A 21,330-nucleotide genomic window follows, 5' to 3' on the forward strand; every position below is an offset into this window, starting at 1 on the left:
TGTTTTTTACTATAACCATTCAAAGGATTGATAAGTTTTACAGTTCCGAGGAAAAGTATACTGTCACTTGACAGGGAAAGGGTGTATTTTCACCCGGGAGAAAGTGTAATTTTAACCAGGAAAAATCCGGGAATTTTTTTTTTCTTGTCCGCATATACACCCTGATAAACCACCATCATCATTACATTAAATCTCCGTCTTTACATCTTCTTCATGTCTTCACTATTATTATTTTCATTCATCATTATGGAGAGCAAATACTTACAAATCTCATACAGTGTCGATTTTAGCATTACTTTTAATTTAATTATTACTTCATGAATTACTAACAATATCGGCTTATTCAGTTAAGCATCTTTGAAGTTACAAATCAGAGCACACGAGCACACACTGCTGCAGAGAGAAAACACTTTGTGTAAATGTCTTTTTATTCTGAATCTGTATTTATGCTGACAAAACTTCACAACAATAATGTAAGGAGGAAAGGTTGAGGAGGCGGGCAGTTGTTAATAAGCAAACAAGACTCAGAATGTTGATAGCTTTTGAATATATTATTGGCCAAGAGTAAAGTATCATCATTACTAGTTACAGTACATTGGATGAGGAAAATAAAGCAGAAATGTATAATTTCCAGAAATCAGTCAGAAAGCACAACAATAATAAAATGAACAATTCCTTAGGGATGGTCCAGCACACATTTGAATTGAATAAACTGACCTTGACATGGGGTAAAATCTGAACAAAATCTAGCTAAACACAAATGCTGTTCCAGTGGAAATATAAACAAGTAGGTTAACAATAATAATTATTATTATAATTATCAGAAATATATAAAACAGTATTTCTGTTTCAATAATGAGTAACTTTATCAGAGTTGAAGCTGTATGTTTTAAATAGTCATTACCATTTGTTAACGCAGAATATTCCATCCAAATTGAAAAGCAAATGGTTATTATGATAGCCAGATATTAGCATAAAAGTAATACAACAGCTGCAGTTCAGAATAACATAATAACTGTATTAATAAAATCAAACCTTAACAACTTTGTATTACATAATTTGTACAATTCAGATATTTTTCATGACATCCTAGAACAGTGAGTATAGCATTTATAGAAAAAAAAGATAAGTGACAGATGATTACATAATCAAACAATGGAAATGTAGGAAAATTGCTACTCACCAGGTCTCTGAGACTGCAGGTGTGTGTGTGTGTGTGTGTGTGTGTGTGTGTGTGGTGCTGACAAAGGTCTTAATGGCCGAAAAAGCTTTAATTGTGTGAATCTTTTTTGTTGTGCCTGTTGCAACTCAGCATCTCTGCTGTATGGTGGGTGGCAACTTTCCTTCTCTGGTATTGCTACTCACCATATAGCGGAGGTACTGAGTAGCAGATAGGTATAACAAAAAGACATGCATACATGACCGCCAACTCCAGCATCTCCAGCCTGAGATGCTGGAGTTGGTGGGTGTGTGTGCATGAGGTGAACTTGCTTGTGTGTGAATGGTGTATGTTAACCTTTTGCTGAAGAAGGCTGTGGCCAAAAGCTTTCTGTAAGTGTCTTTTAATTGTGCCTGTTTGCAACTTGATGTGTCTTTTCGATGGTAAGTAGCAATCTTATCTTTTCCTACATAAGATGATTACAAAAGACAGAAATGTTGCAGCACAGAAGATTAAAAAAATGGTGCTATATGGGTTGGGGAATCCTTTGCTCGCTCACCACAGAATTTGCAAAGAGGGAGAGTCCCTCTTGGTGTTGACATCATTACTGATACACAATCACCTGTCCAAATACGAATTCGCTGTGGAAACAATATGCATATAATTGTTTTTATATATTGACTACAGGTCCATTTCTCAATATTTTACATATGATGGCATGTACATTACAAAATTTCTTTTAGGTGTTCTATTTGTGTTTATATTCACCGTATTGGTTTCATAAAGAAGGATACTTGTTCACTGATCAAGCAAAGTTGACCTTCGCAGTTGAATAATTCCACATTACCACACAATTGTACACTGCCAAAATAGTAGTGGTTAGGCGGCTGAAATAGTGGTGAGTACATTGTCATCTTAAAAGTAGTCAGTGAGCTAATATCCACAGCAAGGTGTGGGCTGAAGTCTAGGTCAGGGCCAACAGTAGTTATGGGAGTGCTTACCTACTGCTCATCAGTTGACAATGCATCAGTATGCGTAACCAGTGGGATGATTGAAACTTCCTGATTAAAACTGTATGCCAGACTGAGACTTGAAATTGGTGTCTTTGCCGTCGCGGGCAAGTGCTGTACCATCTGACCCTACTCAAGCACTAGTCATGACCTATATTCACAGCTCCAATTCTGCTAGTACCTTCGTCTCCAATCTCCAAACTTCAGACGGTAGAGCACTTGCTGCAAAAGGCAAAGGCCCTGAATTTGAGTATCGGTCCGGCACACAGTTTCAGTCTGCCAGGAAGTTGCATATCAGCACACACTCTGCAGCAGAGTGAAAATTTCGCTTTGGAGAGGGATGATTCTTAGACATAAACAATGTGAGGCAAGAAGGCAGGCAAGTATTTGTAGCACCGAAATTGAAACCATTGTCTTGTTTGCTATTTTTGGGTGTATTTGTGAGTTTCGAGAGAAATATTTCATGATTATGGCAGTGAGTGATGTGAAGTTGACTGATTTAAGTGATTTAGTTCTGCATGGCGACATCGTCCATTGGTGCGTCTCTCATGGATTAATTGCAGAGACATGAAAATGTATCTCATGTGGTGGTGAAATGGCTACACAATCGATCTACGCCAGCACACTGTGTTAGTAAAGGTTGTTTTAATTAAATCATGGAAGAAGATAGGTGGATCGGTGTTCATTAATAATAGCAACATGTTCGATGTATTAATAAACATTGATCCAGCCACCTTCTCCCATGATTTAATTAAAACAACCTTTACTTACTTACTCAGTGTGCTTGCGTAGATTGATCTGCATAACACAAACAGCTGACACACTTTCGTTTCCATCATACCCCACGGCAAGCGCTGACAACATTCTTGCATGAAACACATAAGTATGCCACTGGCCCTGTGCTTTTACTTTTGCTCAGGATGTGAGACGGTTGGATAGATCATAGTATCTAAGAAAATGGCATCACACCAACATGTGCTCAATATAGAACTTGCTAATCATTTTCAAGTAGGTAATTAAAATAGACATACAAAGCGTATTTAAATGACAGGGAAGTATGATAGTAGTGCATCTCTCGACATGAATTTTTGAAAAATGGGACATTTGCTCATGGAACATATGAAGAGGAGTTCAATACTTTGTTCCTGTATACGGATACAGAGATACACTGAGACACGTAAGGCTGAAGAAGGAGAAAATAGATGAAAATCAGAATTGTATAGTAGGGTAAAATGCAATAAATGTGTGCCCCCCTGTTGGATGTCTGTAGGCTTGTTTAAAAGTGTCAGAGCATGGAGAAAATGTTTCAAACATTTGTTAATAGGTGGCACATGATCTTTGTGCCGAGCAGTACTTTCTTGCTGGAGTTCCAAATGCCATACATTGATGTCTCTTCCATTTAACCAGAGATGGTTTGAAGAGATAACATGTTTTTGGTGAGTGGGTACAGTTTTTTGACCTGTAACAAGTTTTGCAGCTATAAGGAACCAAAGAAGGGTAAGCAAGGCTTTGATTCTACAAGATGTAAATGAGATTGTTGTCAGCTAAAGCTGTGAACCCACTCCATGCAATTCCAACGCGTAAAACTGCAACTTTGGTGGTAAACTTGCAGCTGAATCAGTGTTGTCAGTGCAGGCATGTAAGACCTCCAAATGCAGTATGACGATTGTCATAATCTTCCATTTGAAACCGATATTAAGAAATTCTTACTCTGATACAAATAAGGGATAATGTCAATGTATTCAAGAGAGGAAAGACTGGCTGGTGTGTGACATATCGTACTTCATCTGAAAGACCTGTTGACAATGTTGCCATTTCTTTGTCAACAACAAGGGAGTAAAGGTGACCTTCGCAAAATCTGATCCTAAGAATAGTGTTCTGTGGGAAACAGAAGTCAGTGGTGACCAATTTTTTCTTGATTTTAATTTTATTCTTCTCTCGTAAAAAATTTTGAAAGAAATGAGAAATGATTTTTGTTGATTACAGTTCTACTAGTTAAAATATTACTGCTGTATTTCTGGATTTACGTTAGAAATGAAACATAGCACCTATAATATTAATCCGCTTGACACAAAAACTTTCTTAATTTATTTAATTTCTGATTTGTCTCATTTTTTACATTGATGATATGGGCATAAGAATTCTGTGGTATCAGAATACCTTTCAATTTTTTGGATACAGATAAAGTTATGCACAAAACAGATACATTGCTTTTTGATTCCCCTGACATGTGATTTGGTACTTAGCATTTTTTTCATTTCCACTCTTCGTATGTTTACAGGAGGTTATATAAAGTGCTTTACAATGAAATGGCATAACAAGAAATTGGCATAAAAAGATACATAAAGACCTGATGGTGATAATGCGTTGATATAACTTATAGGTTTGGGGTTAAAACAAAGGCTATTGATTATAAATCCAGTGCTTGATTTGTGATGAGATGCACAAGAATACTGTACCAGTACCTTTGGCGGAAAAAAAAAATTGAATTGCAGATTTTGAGATGGGGTACATTTAAACTTATGGTACGGCTGAAGCGATATTTTACAAGCATTGGGGTATTCACACATTTAAAATGCTTGGAAAAGTGTTAAGTAATGTTTTAAGATGTGGAAATTTCAAAAACACCCAATGGAAGGGGCAGAACTGGAATCTCATTTCTTTACGAGCTGAGTGCTTTTTAAAGCTAATGACATTGGATGAATAAATTGAAAAGGCGTAAAACTGAAGCATTCAGGGTAATGTGTGTTTCAAGATTTCATTAAAAATTAAACTAATATGAAAAGAACTGCAGAATCAGTTACCTTCTTTACTACTATATAAAGACAAGTTGTTGTTTAATGTTGTTACCAAAGACTACTTTACCCTCTAATAAACATTTGGGCGGATGTAACCTGTATTTTTTAAACTACAGTGTATAGGTTTTCTGTTGAAATGAAATGGGATAAAGAAAATGTGCTGTGTTGTGAAAATGTTTGTTTTAGTTTTAATTCTTGAAGTCTGTTTCAACAGAAATGTGGAAACTTCTATTTGTGGTTAGTCAGCTTGTGATTAGCCACTAATATATTTTCTGTGCTGCTCATAAACTGTACATTAATTTACGCAGTTACTGGGAAGTTATTTTAAATGAGTCTTACCCATTAGAACCAAAGTGACTGACCTTGGGACTTTTATTCATTCCATGAATAGAGCTAATGGTTTTAAAGACAAGATATATTATGACAAATTTCATTACAGGTGCAGAGAAGCAGTGGCTTTTTGTGTGCCCAGTTCTTTGAGCAGGCTTCTGCATAATGTTATTGGATGCGCACCACAGATAGTTCATATTATAAACTTTTGTGTATGCTTGATGAGTTATGCCAAAATATTAATCCGTATAACATCATGGAATGGAATTTAGCAAATTTTGTCATTGGGTTATATTGACATTACACAAAGATTTGTGTAGTCACACCAATTGTGTGCTGTGCTCCTTGCAATAGATTTTATCATGAAATCACAGTACCAAGAATTTGTTGAGACAATTGAAAATTTGTGCCAGAATGGTCTTGAATGTTGATTTACTTCCCCCCCCCCCCCCCCCTCTCCCCAATAAGTTATGTTAACCAGAACATCTCCAATGAATTGTGAGGGGACAGCACCACTTGGAGAACATAGTTGGTGGAGGATTGTGAATTATCAGACCACATGGAAATTTGCGTTTGAGTTCCTATATTGCACAAATTTTCAGTTATCACAGCATGTTCATTATACTCCAGGTTCAGCATTTCTGAACAGTCTTTGCTCACATAATTTCATGTCATTGCATCTTTATTGATTTCATCGCTATTGACTCCTTCATCTCACGTCAGCAAAATATGATATGTTTCTGTCTGCATGTTCTCATACTTTGGGCACATGCTGTGTAGAAACATCTTGTAGGTTCTGAACTACAAATAGTGAGATTTTGAAAAGTCGAATGGCAAAGAATTGGCTATAAACCAATATTGATGTATGTGGAAGCTTTTTTAACAGTTATTTCAAGAACTATGCTAGATTTGCTATTTATCACAATGTTTGTATCATCTGAGGACAAAGCAACTTTGCCATCTGGCAATGTTGTTAGTGAAAGGTCATTTATCCCATTTATACCCTGGGTTCCCCATTTGAGAGAATGACTTACACCCGTGCACTGAATTTACTGTCTTATCAGAAAGAAATGACTTACACCTGTGCACTGAATTTACTGTCATATCAGAAAGAAATGACTTACATAACCTTTTGACACAGAATAAGCTGATAATCTGTAACTGTAATGAATAAGTGCATTCTTACTACAATATGTTTTTTATATTTATATGGCTAAGAGGTTCTGGTTCTTTCAGTTTCTTCCACTACTGTATTCGATATTCTCTCTTTCAACTGATGCCTCACAGGTGTTAAATTTTTCTCAAGACACAAAATGCTTACCGAATTGCAGCATAGGTTTAGGAAAGACCTAAGCACACCTACTGCTGTTACCAGTTTCTTCCATTAAGTATATAGCAATATGGAACGGGCTATGCACACAGCCGGAATATTCCTTGACCTGAGCAAACCTTTTGACTCAGTAAACCAAGAGCTTCTCTTATAAAAAACTGTGGGCCTTTAGTATTAGTGATGCATCAATGAAACTTCTGTCCACCCCACCTACCTGTTGAATCGGAAACAGCGTACCAAACTTGCACATCCATCAAATTGACAATAAGGTCGTAACTTTTAAATCCACAAGTGAAACAGTGACACAGGGAATCCCTCATTGCTCAATTCTTGGACCTTTCCTCTTTTTAGCATATATTAATGACATTGTACATCCCATTAACTCGCACATTAAATTATGCTGATGACACCTCAGTTTTATTTCATGGTAAAGATTGTGAGGAACTGAAATTTTCAGCAAGTAATGGGATGCTAGAATTAAGTTCATATTTTCATGCACAAGGATTAAAGTTCAATGTAAATAAATCCCGGACACTAATATTTACAACTGGCAGTTCACACCACTTATGCATAAATGAGGAATGCGGCATAGTGCAGAGGAAGCAAACAAGTGTAAACTTCTAGGGATCCATCTGGACTCGAACCTCTGTTGGATTAGAAACACATTAACGCTGTAGAGAGAGAGAGAGAGAGAGAGAGAGAGAGAGAGAGAGAGAGAGTCAGCAATGGGCTGTATCTTCTTAACCAACTGCCCAAAATGGTGCCCACCCACACGCTTGTGGGGTTGCGCTGCAGACATTCACTTTAACAGAGTACTATGGTTACAAAAAAAAAGAGGGTTAAGGGTTATACATGGACTAGGCTATAAAGACCCTTGCCATGATGTTTTCAGACAACACAAGTACTTCATTATATGCTCTTTGGTCTCTATAAATTAACTACTTTTTTGTCCCACAGAAAACTGAAGTAACTAAATGTAGTGATATACATGACCACAAAACTAGGTCCAGAGAGAATTATTACTGACAAAGAACAAGATTAAAAATGACTGACCAGAGCCCATATACTAATGGATTGATATTGTATAATAAACTGCCAGTCCATGAAAAACAATAATAAAAGGCAATTTGAATCAAAACTAAAAGAATTCTTAATTGAAAAGTCTCCCTATTCACATGGCAAATTTTAAATGGTTAGGTTTAAATAAAGTATAAAAAAAATATTGGCTGTCTTAATATGTGTAAAACATTACTTTTGACAAGCATCAATTTACTGTTTAATTACTACTGGTAAGGCTAAGATCTAAATATATTTTGTATTTGTAACTGTAGTTGATGTTTGCAAAAGCCATCATATTGATGACTCCACACAAAAAATCTAAATAAATAAATATCATTTAATGATCAGTTCTTTGAAATAGTTTGTAAGACTAATGCAGTTCGCTTAAGAGATTGAAACACAATATTGAAAAAAGCAGCAGCTTATGCACTCTAACCAGATAATTCCAGTATTAGTGTGCTGAAAAGTGTGCATTTAGGCAGTTCAGTGTTAATTTTTAGATACAGATATTTGAGTGGTTTGTTAATGCTAAATAAGCAACTGCATTTCATTTGAAACTATGCTTTGTGTGGATCCATTAATGTATTACACGAAGTAAACTTCAATGTATGAAAATGCTGTTTTACAAAGTCTTCATCATGTTGTTCATAAAGATGTTTCTAAATGTATATTTCAGAACCCAAAATTCCTTAATTTCATGAAGAAAACTAACTACAGCTTTAACATTCTGAACTATTTTTAACTTAATTTCCAATTAGACACGACTGTAAAGATAAAAGATTGTCATTAGGAAAGCAATGATTCCAGTGGAAAAATTAACTCCTCTCTCTCTCTCTCTCTCTCTCTCTCTCTCTCACACACACACACACACACACACACACACACACAGAGAGAGAGAGAGAGAGAGAGAGAGAGAGAGAGAGAGAGAGAGAGAGAGAATTGAAGTGACAAAGAACAAGTTTGTTTCAAAGACTAAATTCAGCTGCTAGGAACAAAGCATAATATTCCTCAGTCAGGAAAAATTTTATTTAAGAGTTTTTCTTATAGACTCCACTTAGTTACATTTTATTCATATGTTCTCAATGGTCCTACTGTTCGTTTTTCCTGTTCTAGGATAACTGGGAAGATGAGGAGGAGGAAGAGAAGAAAGATGTTGAAAAACAGGAACCTGTCAAGCCAGTCCAGTCAAAGAAGCCTCAAAAGAACTTACAAGAAAAAATTGCTGAAAAAGAGGTATGTTTCTTTGTTTGAATTTTCCATTGACAGAATATTGTATACCCATTTCATATGATGCACTAAGCTGCACAGAAAAAATTCAAGAATTTGCAGTTTCACCACCTCAAATGTAAATTTCAATTGCTGCTGAAAGGAGTTTCCCCTCATTATTTGTTTCAGTAGTAATGGAAGGTTTGAATGAGGAAAGCAATAAATGTAATCAGTGCTTGAACTACACCCATCAAAAAAAGTTTTGCATCACCCCGGTTCCCAGAACTCCTGAAGATAGACGTTGATTATGGATATTGTATCCCAAACACCATCCCTTTGACTCTTCAGAGATGTCACTAAACCTGACCGAAGATGTAAACAACCATGCATGAGCAGCACCTATTAGAAAGAGGGGATCAGACACCCAATCAGTTCCAGTCATTCCACCAGGAAGGAGGTACACGACTTGTGTTGTCTGTAGTTCAACCCTGCCTACACGGTAAATACCACGGTTCGATCATGTCCACATTGTTACTTTGTGCCAGGAAGGGCTCTCAACAAGGGAAGTATCCATGCGTTTCGGAGTGAACCAAAGCGATGTTCAGACATGGAGGAGATATAGAGAGACAGAAACTGTCGGTGACATGCCTCGCTCAGGCCGCCCAAGGGCTACTACTGCAGTGGATGACCACTGCTTATGGATTATGGCTCGGAGGAACCCTGACAGCAATGCCGCAACGTTGAATAATGCTTTTCGTGCAGCTGCGTATTACGACGCAAACTGTGTGCAATAGGCTGCACGACGCATGGCACATGATGCGCAACTTCATTCCTGACTTCCATGGCAAGGTCCGTCTTTGCAACCACGACACCATGCAGTGCGGTACAGATGGGCCCAACAACATGCCAAATGGACCGATCAGGATTGGCATCAAGTTCTCCTCACGGATGAGTGTCACATATGCCTTCAACCAGACAATCATCGGAGACGTGTTGGGAGGCAACCTGGTCAAGCTGAATGCCTTAGACACACTGTCCAGTGAGTGCAGCAAGGTATAGGTTCCCTGCAGTTTTGGAGTGGCATTATGTGGGGCTGATGTATGCTGCTGATGGTCATGGAAGGCGCTGTAACTGCTGTGTGAAACATGAATGCCATCCTCCAGCCGATAGTGCAATGATATCGGCAGCTTATTTGCGAGGTATTCATCTTCATGGGCAGCACTTCGTGCCCCCGTCATGCACATCTCATGAATGACCTCCTTCAGGATAACAACATCGCTAAACTAGAGTGGCCAGCATGTTCTCCAGACGTGAACCCTATCGAACATGCCAGGGGTGGATTGGAAAGTGCTGTTTATGGACAACGTGACCTACCAACCACTCTGAGGGCTCTACACCGAATCACCATTGATGAGTTGGACAACCTGGACTAACAGTGCCTTGATGAACTTGTGGATAGTATGCCACGACGAATACAGCCATGCATCAGTGCAAGAGGACGTGCTACTGGTATTAGTGGTAGAGGTGCGTACAGCAGTCTGGGCCGCCACTTCTGAAAGTCTCTCTGTATTATGGTACAACAGGCAATGTGTGGTTTTCACGAACAATAAAAAGGGCGGAAATGATGTTTATGTTGATCTCTATCCAAATTTTCTGTACAGGTTCTGGAACCCTCGGAACAGAGGTGATGCAAAACTTTTTTTTTTGTGTGTGTACTTATAAGTTACAATAATAAAATATTGGGTTGTTGCTTAGTGTCAGATTATTGAGAATTAAGTGGATATGTTGTTGTAGCCATGTATTATTGTGATATTTGGTAGTACAATAATGGAAGACCTTTGCTGGGATTCAATGAAAGAATTAAAACAGTCGCTTAGTGTGTAGTGCAGGTGATGGCCGATGCCTGTCCTCCAAAAAATGCTTCTGCTGTGTAGTTAGTAGATTCTATATTTTGTACATTTGCTTAAATAGCTAGATCAGGGGCAGTGCTGTTACTTGTATGAGTACTGAAGCAAAGTTGGCAGCACTCACATTATGGTGTGGTGGAAACATAAGTCATTAGGTGGATTTAAGTAACCAGTGAATATATTCAGATTTCAAATCTGCCATCGGTACAAAGACAGAATTACAGAGGATTAAAAAAAAAATTTACACGTGTGGTGCATGTTACTTAGCCAAAATATCGCCAGAGTAATGTGACACATACATAACCTGTGATCCATGACTGTCCTCTAAATAATTGCTTGAAGTGTTCAGTGAATGTACTTGAGCTTCTTACCATAATATGTTTGTTGGTTTTGCCAATTCTCAACCAAACTGGTACTAAGTGTGACCTCAGACTACACTATAAACCAATCTACGGTATACATTCCTAACGAGTAGCAAAAATATATGGGTCAGTCCATATGAAGTGGTCCAGTGATGGTTGCTTGACCTTTTTTAAATATTTAAATTTTTTTTATATGTGATTGCCCTATATTTTAGAAGTTCAAAACAGTTTTTTAAAATAATTTATCTTGCACCTTTACTGGATGGTGGCCATTTTTATTTGTAGGCGCACGACAATTTTTCAGTATGGAGACGTTAGCAAAATTTTGAATATCTCTGCACTGGATTAAGTTACAACATTGCAATTGACATGATTGTTTTTAGAAAACTATCATCTACAGCATTGTCTATTACACAAAATACCCTACATTAAAAAATAACCAGTCAAAATGACCTCCAAAAATAACAAACAAGGAGCGATTTATGAGTGTCTATTTCTTTTCCTATAGTTAGATATCATACACTACTAGCCTCATATAGAGCAAGAATACTTACAAACCTTTCCTTATTTTTTTATGAGTTTTTGAAATTTGAATATTTTCTTTTTTTTTTGTAAAGTTTGGGGTTAGTTATCTCAGGTGGGACTGTATATAAAAATATGATTTTTGCACATTTTGTACACCTATATGATAGCAACATACTGTAAAAATTTCAACATTGATATCTGACTGAACAAAGATATGAATTTTTGAAAATGAGGAAATAATTCGCATTACTCTACAATTGATCTTATCGCTGTTGCCTATTTAAATTGTTTGTTTCATTGTAATAAAATTTGTGACATACGTTTAGTTAACACTGTCACCCAATATTCATTTAGTTTATTTATTTTCAATAATCCAATATTAAACAATAGGAGCTTTCGCTTTTGTTATATGGTAATAAAAATGCCCATTTAGGTTTATTGTCAATAAAGAAGTACATTATTGCTGGGTGTGGCATTGTAGAAGTACATTATTGCTGGGTGTGGTATTGTTATAGTCAGTCTGTTCTGAAACCTATGTTAGAGTGGATGTACATACTTCATCGAGAGTGTAGAATGTGTTTTGTGCTTTGTCCTGTGTGTAATTTGTATGTTATTTTTAGAGATTAACTGGACTGCAACAAAATGGATGAACAGTGCTCTGTTGGACGGATAGCAAGTGAATTGTGTCACAAAACAGTTTATGGTTAAGTTTCAAAAAACTTGAAAAATGTCAGTGACTTTGATGAAGTTAGACAAACTTTGTTTAAATTTTGAGTAAGTTCTTCTGTAACATCAGTGTGTGAGTATCATGAGAATAAATACATTCTGAAGTACAACCACATTTTTGGAAGAAAGTGCTTGGATCCACTTAAAGTTCATAAAAATCCTGTTCGAGGGAAATAAAACTTGACATTTGTCCTTGTTATGTGAGAGTGAAACAGCTTCCCAAGTGAAACGTGATTCCTGGATATGCTTTTCAGATGGAAGTGGTAGTCAGTATAAGAACAAAAAGAATTTTTCAAATCAGTGCAACCACAAAATAGACTTTGGATTGGAGGCTGAATGGCACTTTTTTGCATCTTGCCATGGTAAAAATGCATGTGATGGAATAGGAGGTACAACAAAATCTGAAATAAATAAAGCCAGCCTACAAAGACCAACCACAAATTCTCACAGTACAGGACATGTATATCTTTTGCAAGGATAATATTAAAGGCATTACCAATTTTCTGATCAAGAAAGAAGAAGTGGTTCTGCATATGAAAACAACACTTCAAACCACATTTGAAAACTCTATAGCAATAAAAGGAACAAGGCATTTCCACAAATTCCTTGACATTGCAGAAAACTTAGTTTGATGCTATGTAACATCATAAACCGAAAGTTATGAGGATCATTGTGTCAGTAAAATTACATCTCTGTCTTTAACGTTTAATGTCATAGTGACATGTGTGTATGATTGACAGTGGTGGCTTGCAGAGGTTGAAAGAATAAGTTTGGAAAACAATGATGTTTTGTGCATTTTTACCACCCTGTTGGCCCAAGAACATCATTCAAGAAAGCTACTAGTGACACAGTTTACTTACCACAGCGAATGGGTGGTCTGATTCTGTATCACAGAAGCTGTCTGAAGAAAAAGTGTTCTTAACTTTCACCATCAGGTTTAGGAACAGTTGTATCTCGAAGGATGTTAATTGAAAATAATAATTTTAAGTACGTCAAAATAATATAAATGTTATGAATATAACAGAGGGAAACATTTACCAACTGACATGCCTACACTGTGAAGCCTTCTATGTGGGAATGACCAGCAACAAACTGTCAGTTCACATGAATGGACACAGGCAGACAGTATTTGTTGGTAATGAGGATCACCCTGTGGCTAAACATGCCTTGGTGCACGGCCAGCACATCTTGGCACAGTGTTACACCATCTGGGTTATCTGGATACTTCCCACTGACACCAACCTATCATAACTCCGGAGGTGGGAACTTGCCCTACAATATATTCTTCTCCCCGTTACCCACCAGGCCTCAACCTCCGCTAATTTCAAGTTGCCGCTGCTCGTACCTCACCTGTCATTAAACATATTCACCTCTGTACTTTGCCTCGACTGACATCTCTGCCCAACCTCTTTGCATTTACATATTTCTACCTGTGTCTGTATATGTGCGGATGGATATGTGTGTGTGTGCGTGTGTGTACCTGTCCTTTTTTCCCCCTAAGGTAAGTCTTTCCGCTCCCGGGATTGGAATGACTCCTTACCCTCTCCCTTAAAACCCACATCCTTTTGTCTTTCCCTCTCCTTTCCTCTTTCCTGATGAAGCAACCTTGTGTTGCGAAAGCTTGAAATTTGTGTGTGTGTTTCTGTGTTTTTTATTGTCTCTATCAGTGTACCAATGCTTTCGTTTGGTAAGTTACAGCATCTTTGTTTTTAGATATAATATAAATGTTATATATATATAAACAAAGAATATAAATGTTATATATAAAAACAAAGATGATGTAACTTACCAAATGAGAAAGCGTTGGTATGTTAACAGAGACAATAAAACACACACACACACACACACACACACACACACACAAAAATTTCAAGCTTTCACAACCCAAGGTTGCTTCATCAGGAAAGAGGGAAGGAGAGGGAAAGATGAAAGGATGTGGGTTTTAAGGGAGAGGTAAGGAGTGATTCCAGTCCCAGGAGTGGAAAGACTTACCTTAAAGGAAAAAAAGGACAGGTATACAACGCGCACGCCCACACACACACACACACACACACACACACACACACACACACATCTCCATCCGCTTTAATTTCTGTGATGTTTCCACTTTTGTATAAAATTCAGTACCTTACTTCAATAATAATTGATTATATCCCACCAATATCACACATGAATAGGCAACAGCCATAAGATCAGTTGTAATGTGAATTATCTCCTCAATTTCAAAAATTCATATCTTTGATCAGTCGGATATCAATGTTGAAATTTTTACAGTATGTTGCTATCATATAGGTGTACAAAATGTGCAAAAATCATATTTTTATACTCAGTCCCACCTGAGATGGTAACCCCAAACTTAACAAAATAAGGAAATTTTCAAATTTCAAAAATTCATAAAAAAATTAAGAAAACATTTGTGAGTGTTCTTGCTCTATATGAGGGTAGTAGTGTATGAGAACTAACTATAAGAAAAAAACAGACTCTCATAAATCTCTCCTTGTTTGTTATTTTTGGGCTTAAAAATTGGATTTTTGAAAATTTGGGTGCTAAGCTTTGGAGGTCATTTTTGCTGTTTTTTTTTTTATTATTTAGGGTATTTTGTGTAATAGACAATGTTGTAGAGGACACTTCTCTAAAAGCAATCATCTCAATTGCAATGTTTTAACTTAACCCGTATATTTGCTGTGTCTCTAAACTGAAACATTGTCGCGCGCTTACAAACGATATGGCCACCATTAAAGGTGAGTGATAAAATTTTTTTTAAAAACTGTTTTGAACTTCTGAATTATAAGGTAATCACATATAAAAAATTAAAACATTTAAAAATGGTCAAGCAACTAACTTAATTTTTATTGGACCACTTCATTTGGACTGACCCTTATATGTTAGCTCTGGTGGTGAAAATTTAAAGACACTACAAAGAACATTGAATGATGTCAGTTACGGTATTAGAAATAGGTTGTTTCTTTTTGTGCCTCTCACAGGTTATCCAAAACTGTCTCCTTTTGGCTAAGGAAAACTAACGTATTGCCAACATACAAGCCATAGAGGAAAAGTGTCCAGGCTGGCTTTGCACCTGTTCTAGACTTACGCACTATTTTCTGTTTCTAGACAATCTTTTAAGAGATACTATAACAAATGTAAGGTAAAGATATTTGCAACATTTTTAGTGCTCTCATTGTTGAATGTTGTTTATGATTCTGTAGTATTGTTTCTGGATTTTCTGAGGATCAGTGACTAGTGACACAGCTGCTCATCCATTGCATGTGTAAACTTAACTCCCCAGAGCAGAAAGCTCTCAGAAAGGGCAGAATATAACAATAATTGTTGAAACTTGTGACACAAAGGCAGTAGTTGCTTTTCCATTAGCTAGTCAGTAGAATGTGCTGCCACATGTATATTAAAAAGTATTAAAACTGTAAAGAACATACTTCTGCGCAATTTGTTGAGGATAGCCAGTTAGAACCCTGGGCAGGGAAAAGAACTTCGATCACATCTGACAGTCCATTAAAATAATGATATTATTAACACAAATTATCTTTAAGTACCTGATCAATGTAATAAAATACTTAAATATGAAAGTATAATAATGCACAACTTGCAGAAAATCATGCTTGAACTCGAGACATAAGATAGGAAGTAGTGTAAACTGGCAAGCTTATTGTTAGTGGGTAAACATTGCACTCTGACGGTGACATTTCCTTGTCCAGAGGAAGTGTAGCAGAAGAGATACTGTAATCTTCTGTAGAGACATGTTTGGATTAGACAGTAATCTCATTATTTTTAAATACTTTCAGAATGTTGGTGATTTAGTGCATGTTATTACTGCTCCAGAATAATTATTACTGTTTGCGGAAGAGCTTTATCTTAGAATATCAACTGAAGTTGTAGACAGATGAATTCACAACATTTTAAGGACTGATGTGAGGGCCGATTGTATAAATGTTGGTGACGGGAGGTCAGTTTTGACATTAATTCAGAAAACTGAACTCTGTTTACAACTATGCTGTATTCTATAATACTAAACTTGGATCCACCAAAGGAGATTCCAGTTTGGTCTAAGTTAGCATGAAATATGCCTGGCAGCACTGCTAAAATTGGCTGTCGACACAATGATTGCAATTTGACTGCAGATATTATTTGTACATCATAGATACACAGCATTCGTATATTACCGTATTTACTCGAATCTAAGCCGCACCTGAAAAATAAGACTCGAAATCAAGGAAAAAAAAATTCCCGAATCTAAGCCGCACCTGAAATTTGAGACTCAAAATTCAAGGGAGAGAAAAGTTTTAGGCCGCACCTCCAAATCGAAACAAAGTTGGTCCATCGTAATATGAGACACAATTTAGGTCGAATGAATGACGATACAGCTACAGTAGTTTGGTTCGAGTCATAAGTTTAGCAGTTAAGCTTTACCAGGTAGCCATTTCTGTGCGTCAGGCCCGTATTTATACGGGTACCCTTTCTTTCTCACGTGCTTCGTCTGGTTTGAATCGATTGCTTATTTTTCTTTGATCTGATAAGTGCTGTTCCTTTTGCTATAGGTGTTTACGTCACTCTAAGCTGAAAATGCGTTATTGTACTGTGTCATGCATTGTTTGTCGCATTCTGATAATGTGCGTTTACGACCTGTCACCGATCGCAGCATGGCTTCTTTTGTACGCGCTACCGCCGCTGACGATAAAAAAAAGAGGAATTGTCTCATTAGCGAAACAATGGCAAGTGGGTGCTATTTGTTGTTACTTACACTGCTGCTTTCTTTGATACTGATCAACAAGGACCAAATAATAGACTGCGTATGATAGGTGTTCTGAACGAGAGTTAGCTAAAATTTTTCGCCGTTGAAAATCTCTGCAGACGCCTCTTTTGTACATTACATTCTGCACAGAAATTAGTCGTCTTAGATTTAAAAATCTAGTCAATTGCCGTGCTTCATTTTTGACTCTATCACTATTAGGCATAAGAATAATATGAATATAAACATGACATGATATGTATATTCTTCCGCGTTTGCTGTTGTCTCACACTAGTTTTGTAGTTAATTAGGCAGACAGGATTTAAATGAGATAGCAGCAAATACGAAGGAATACATGGCAAAATGTTTATATTCATATTATTCTTATGGTGAAAAGAATACTGCATGTGATTCTCAATTCATAAAAGTTCCTATTAGCAACCATCTCTTCTCACAGGTAGGAAAAAATTCAGAACGTAGAGTTGGCCATATTGACAAACATCCCAAACAGTCTTGCCAGTCGGATTTTCATAGTACATTGAAATGCTGGTACATTCGAAGATGAACAATACGGAATTTGTATTTACTTCATTGGATAATGTATGAAAATGCAGTGGTCGAAACTCGAGGTGGAGGAAAAAAGCTCATCTTCCACCTTTTTTTAAACTTATTTACTGACTCAGAAGTTTTGGTGCCAGTATTTATCTTCATGCCTGCAAAGCATGCCTGTGTAGTGCTACATATATTTGACGGCAGAAGTTAGTTGTGGCGGCACCTACCAACATTTTTCAGAACTTCCGCTTACTTTGCACTCGATTCTAAGCCGCAGGCGGTTTTTTGGATTACAAAAACCGGAAAAAAAGTGCGGCTTAGATTCGAGTAAATACGGTAATTGTATTTGTTATAAAAGATGTCTTATTGTAAAAATGGAGGGAAGTAAACAGAAAAAAGAGGGATCTTCAAGTTTCTCCCCATACACACAAGATTTGTTGCTGGAAATCATATTGGGCCAATATGACAACACAATAGAATGGAAAAAATGATAAAGTCTCTGTGATCAACAAGGAAGTGGTGTAATTGTTTTTATGTAAATATATTGTGAATAGACACCGCACTCTTGCCTTGTGACTACTGTTAGCTTCCCTTTCTCATGATACTGCAAGCTTGTAGACAGATTTCCATCCTGAAGTTATACGCATTGCTTTGTGTACATTTTAATACACTCTGATTAAGCTTAGCATCTGAGATTGCTTTTATGTTTAACTAAAACCAGCCATGATGATTCCTAAATATCTCTGCACTTTTGCCACCAGGAGACTTGATGGGGATTTGGGTGCAGTCAGTTGCACCTAAGATAATAGGAAAACATACAATTTGACAAAAATCACACTGGGTTTTCATGTCATTTTCTTCTACAGGCATTTTGACGAATGTTTTTTAGTGAGGCAATGCAGCCCAATACCTTGTTGACAGCTCTGTAAGCTTTTGCTACATATTTTTCAAATCGCATTGCTATCTGAAAGCTGCCTATAGCATAAAATTATTATGTTAAAAGTAGCATCCACATTAGAGTCAGTAGTAGGTTTCTTTTGATGAGTTTCAACTGATACTCTCTCAATTTCTGCACACTATTTTTCTCCCAGCGAAAATTCAGCTTAAATGATTTATCATTTGATTGCAAGAAGGGGTTCATCCTTTGTCGTCCTCAGTAGACATGCTGGAATACTGAGATATCTTTAAAGGAAACAATATAATTGATATTGTTTAAGGTTCTTGCACAAAGAATACTGCCCTCCAGTGACCTAGAAGGCTCAAAAGACAAAGCATGGCATGGTTTTAAAATTTAGTGTTGTTTCTTTATCAATACAGTAAAGAAAGTAGTACCAAGGGGAAAGAAAATCTGAGAACTGAATGGGTTTGAGCTTGAGATCCTCTGCACTATATGCCAGAGTGCAGCCTCTTGAGCTATCGAATCAATCGCATGAACACTGCCTTGCACATATCACCTTAGTAAATAACTTACATAGACTTGCTTTTAATTTATGCACCCATGCACATGCAGTTGTTATAACTGTTTAAACACATGTTTGGTAGTTAAAAAATTAATGCATATTGTATAGTTACTGCTGGTCAAGGCAAGAGGGCACATTTATACAGGACGTTCAGTCATTATTGGCTGGTGTCCAAATTTAGATAAATATTTTTAATTTTCCTTACTCTGCTGCTTAGTTTCTATAAAATGCCCTTAAGCTAATCACACAAATTAAGAGATGTCTCCAAGAATTGTTATGCGGTCAGTTGTTATCTGCATTCACTGCTTACATAGTAGTTGATAATTTCCTTAACATAACGTTACAAATCGAAGGGGGGGGGGGGGGGATAATAATTCAAGCTTCAGCAGTGTGGGAGTGGCATAGTATCACATATTTACTTGTTTATAGCAACTATTTCATTATTTCAGTACACAAAACAAAAGTGTTGTTTTACACTGTCATGTCATTGTACATTGATAATTACATTTTCCCCCGAGTTTGATCTACAAATTTTTACCTGTCAAAGTTCATCCTACTTCACAGTGATATGATGTGGATTTAACATTTATACAGAACAGATTTCCAAGTTAAGCTTTATCTGAGGTTGTTTTCTTTGTTAACCCAAGGTCAAATGCTGTATACAGTTGGCCCTGAAATAACTGTTGTCCTGAGTCTTCCACCAATGTTCCATACGACTACATAAAGGTAGACCCCATCACAATATGACACAACATTGAGAATGGGATTTCCTCAGTCGGAATGTGATAGGATAGTGTATTTGCATTGATAAATGCCAATAAAACTTACATAGGTAATACTGTGGCTACAGAGCAAGCTACAAAATCATCTGTTTCCCACCATGTAAGTATGACATGAAAGCTATGGTATCAGTGTGTTAAATATCCTGGAGCACTATAGAACAGGTTTCTTGTCTGCAGGCAGCTGCTATTGATTCATTGAGCCCGTTGGTCATAAGCCTGGGAGAGGCCCCTACAGTAAGGTACAGAAATTTGAAAAGGAGTACTGGAAGAGTTATCTCATCAAAACATTGTTGTTAAAATTATTATAAGTATTTTTGCTTCTGGCCCAGGGAATCATCTCAGATTACGGTAGTTGGAGGTTGAGGGTGATGAAATTTTCAGTTTTCTTGCCCTAATGTTGCGCCGTAAGATCACACATCGTTAGTTTTAATTTTATATATTGACAAGTTATGTCTCAATTGTACCAGTATGTTTATTTTTAATGATCATCTGAAAGTTATAAATATGTTATCATTTAGGTGATGGTTCTGCTGCAGGTGTGTTTCTGATTGATAGGTGCTTTAAATGAATAAAAAAACACTATCGTCATTTCATAGACTGTCAATTTTGCTTCAGTGAAACTTTACTTAGCTTGCATTTGTCTTTGTGAGCGACCCTAAATACCTCTTCTCCCCACACTCCTCTCTTAAATGGCCGAGGAAAATATAAACACAAAATAGTTTATTCTCTGATGTGAGACAAAATAGTTCAAATACAAGTATACGGTCTTACTTTCAACTGTATTTTCAGCGACAACAACGTGAAGAAGCCATGAGAAAAGCACAGGCTAAGGAGGCACTGAATAAACCAATGACACCTGAAGAACTTCAAGCAGAAAAAAAGAGACAACAGAAATTACAAGAAGAAGCTGACTTGCTAGTGGCAATGGAGACATTCGGTAAGAAATCCTACAGCATTACACTTCAATCCCACTTCCATATCATTCTCCCAATGTAGTGTTACTACAGTATATTGAAAACTACTATGAATATGCATTTAATGAACTGATAATATTTTAATCTAAGAAAATAAAGATGTGTAGTTGGTGTACTGCTTTGTTTTATGAATATGTTTATGTTAAAGTGGTGAAGCTGTAGAGCTTGCTATAATGTGGAATAGGGTGCAAATGTTCACAGGTAGCAGTTTGTCATTGGTGAACAGAAAAAATTTTCTGCAGCCAAGATTACTTCGTGTTTATATTTTATTTCGCAATGACCAGTCTTGACAATATCTTGCTGTCATCATTGGACCCTCAATGTACCAAAAGTAAAGAATTGCAAAGAGAATTTATCACAGTGTACAAGCCCATTGTTAGTGATGAGAAGTATGTGAGCATTTGTTTAC

General features: G+C 36.8%; 1 protein-coding gene across 1 annotated transcript in view; it reads left to right on the forward strand.

The window, feature by feature from the left end:
* LOC124798270 (eukaryotic translation initiation factor 3 subunit J) overlaps window positions 1-21,330 on the forward strand; it is a 65,663-nt gene that overhangs the window by 16,021 nt on the left and 28,312 nt on the right. The window contains exons 3-4 of the mRNA XM_047261594.1: window positions 8,800-8,919; window positions 20,737-20,884. Of these exons, the coding sequence (XP_047117550.1) occupies window positions 8,800-8,919; window positions 20,737-20,884 (268 nt within the window). The remainder of the gene's footprint in view (window positions 1-8,799; window positions 8,920-20,736; window positions 20,885-21,330) is intronic.

The sequence above is a fragment of the Schistocerca piceifrons genome, chromosome 5, assembly GCF_021461385.2.
Source record: "Schistocerca piceifrons isolate TAMUIC-IGC-003096 chromosome 5, iqSchPice1.1, whole genome shotgun sequence".
In the NCBI taxonomy this organism is placed as follows: domain Eukaryota; kingdom Metazoa; phylum Arthropoda; class Insecta; order Orthoptera; family Acrididae; genus Schistocerca; species Schistocerca piceifrons.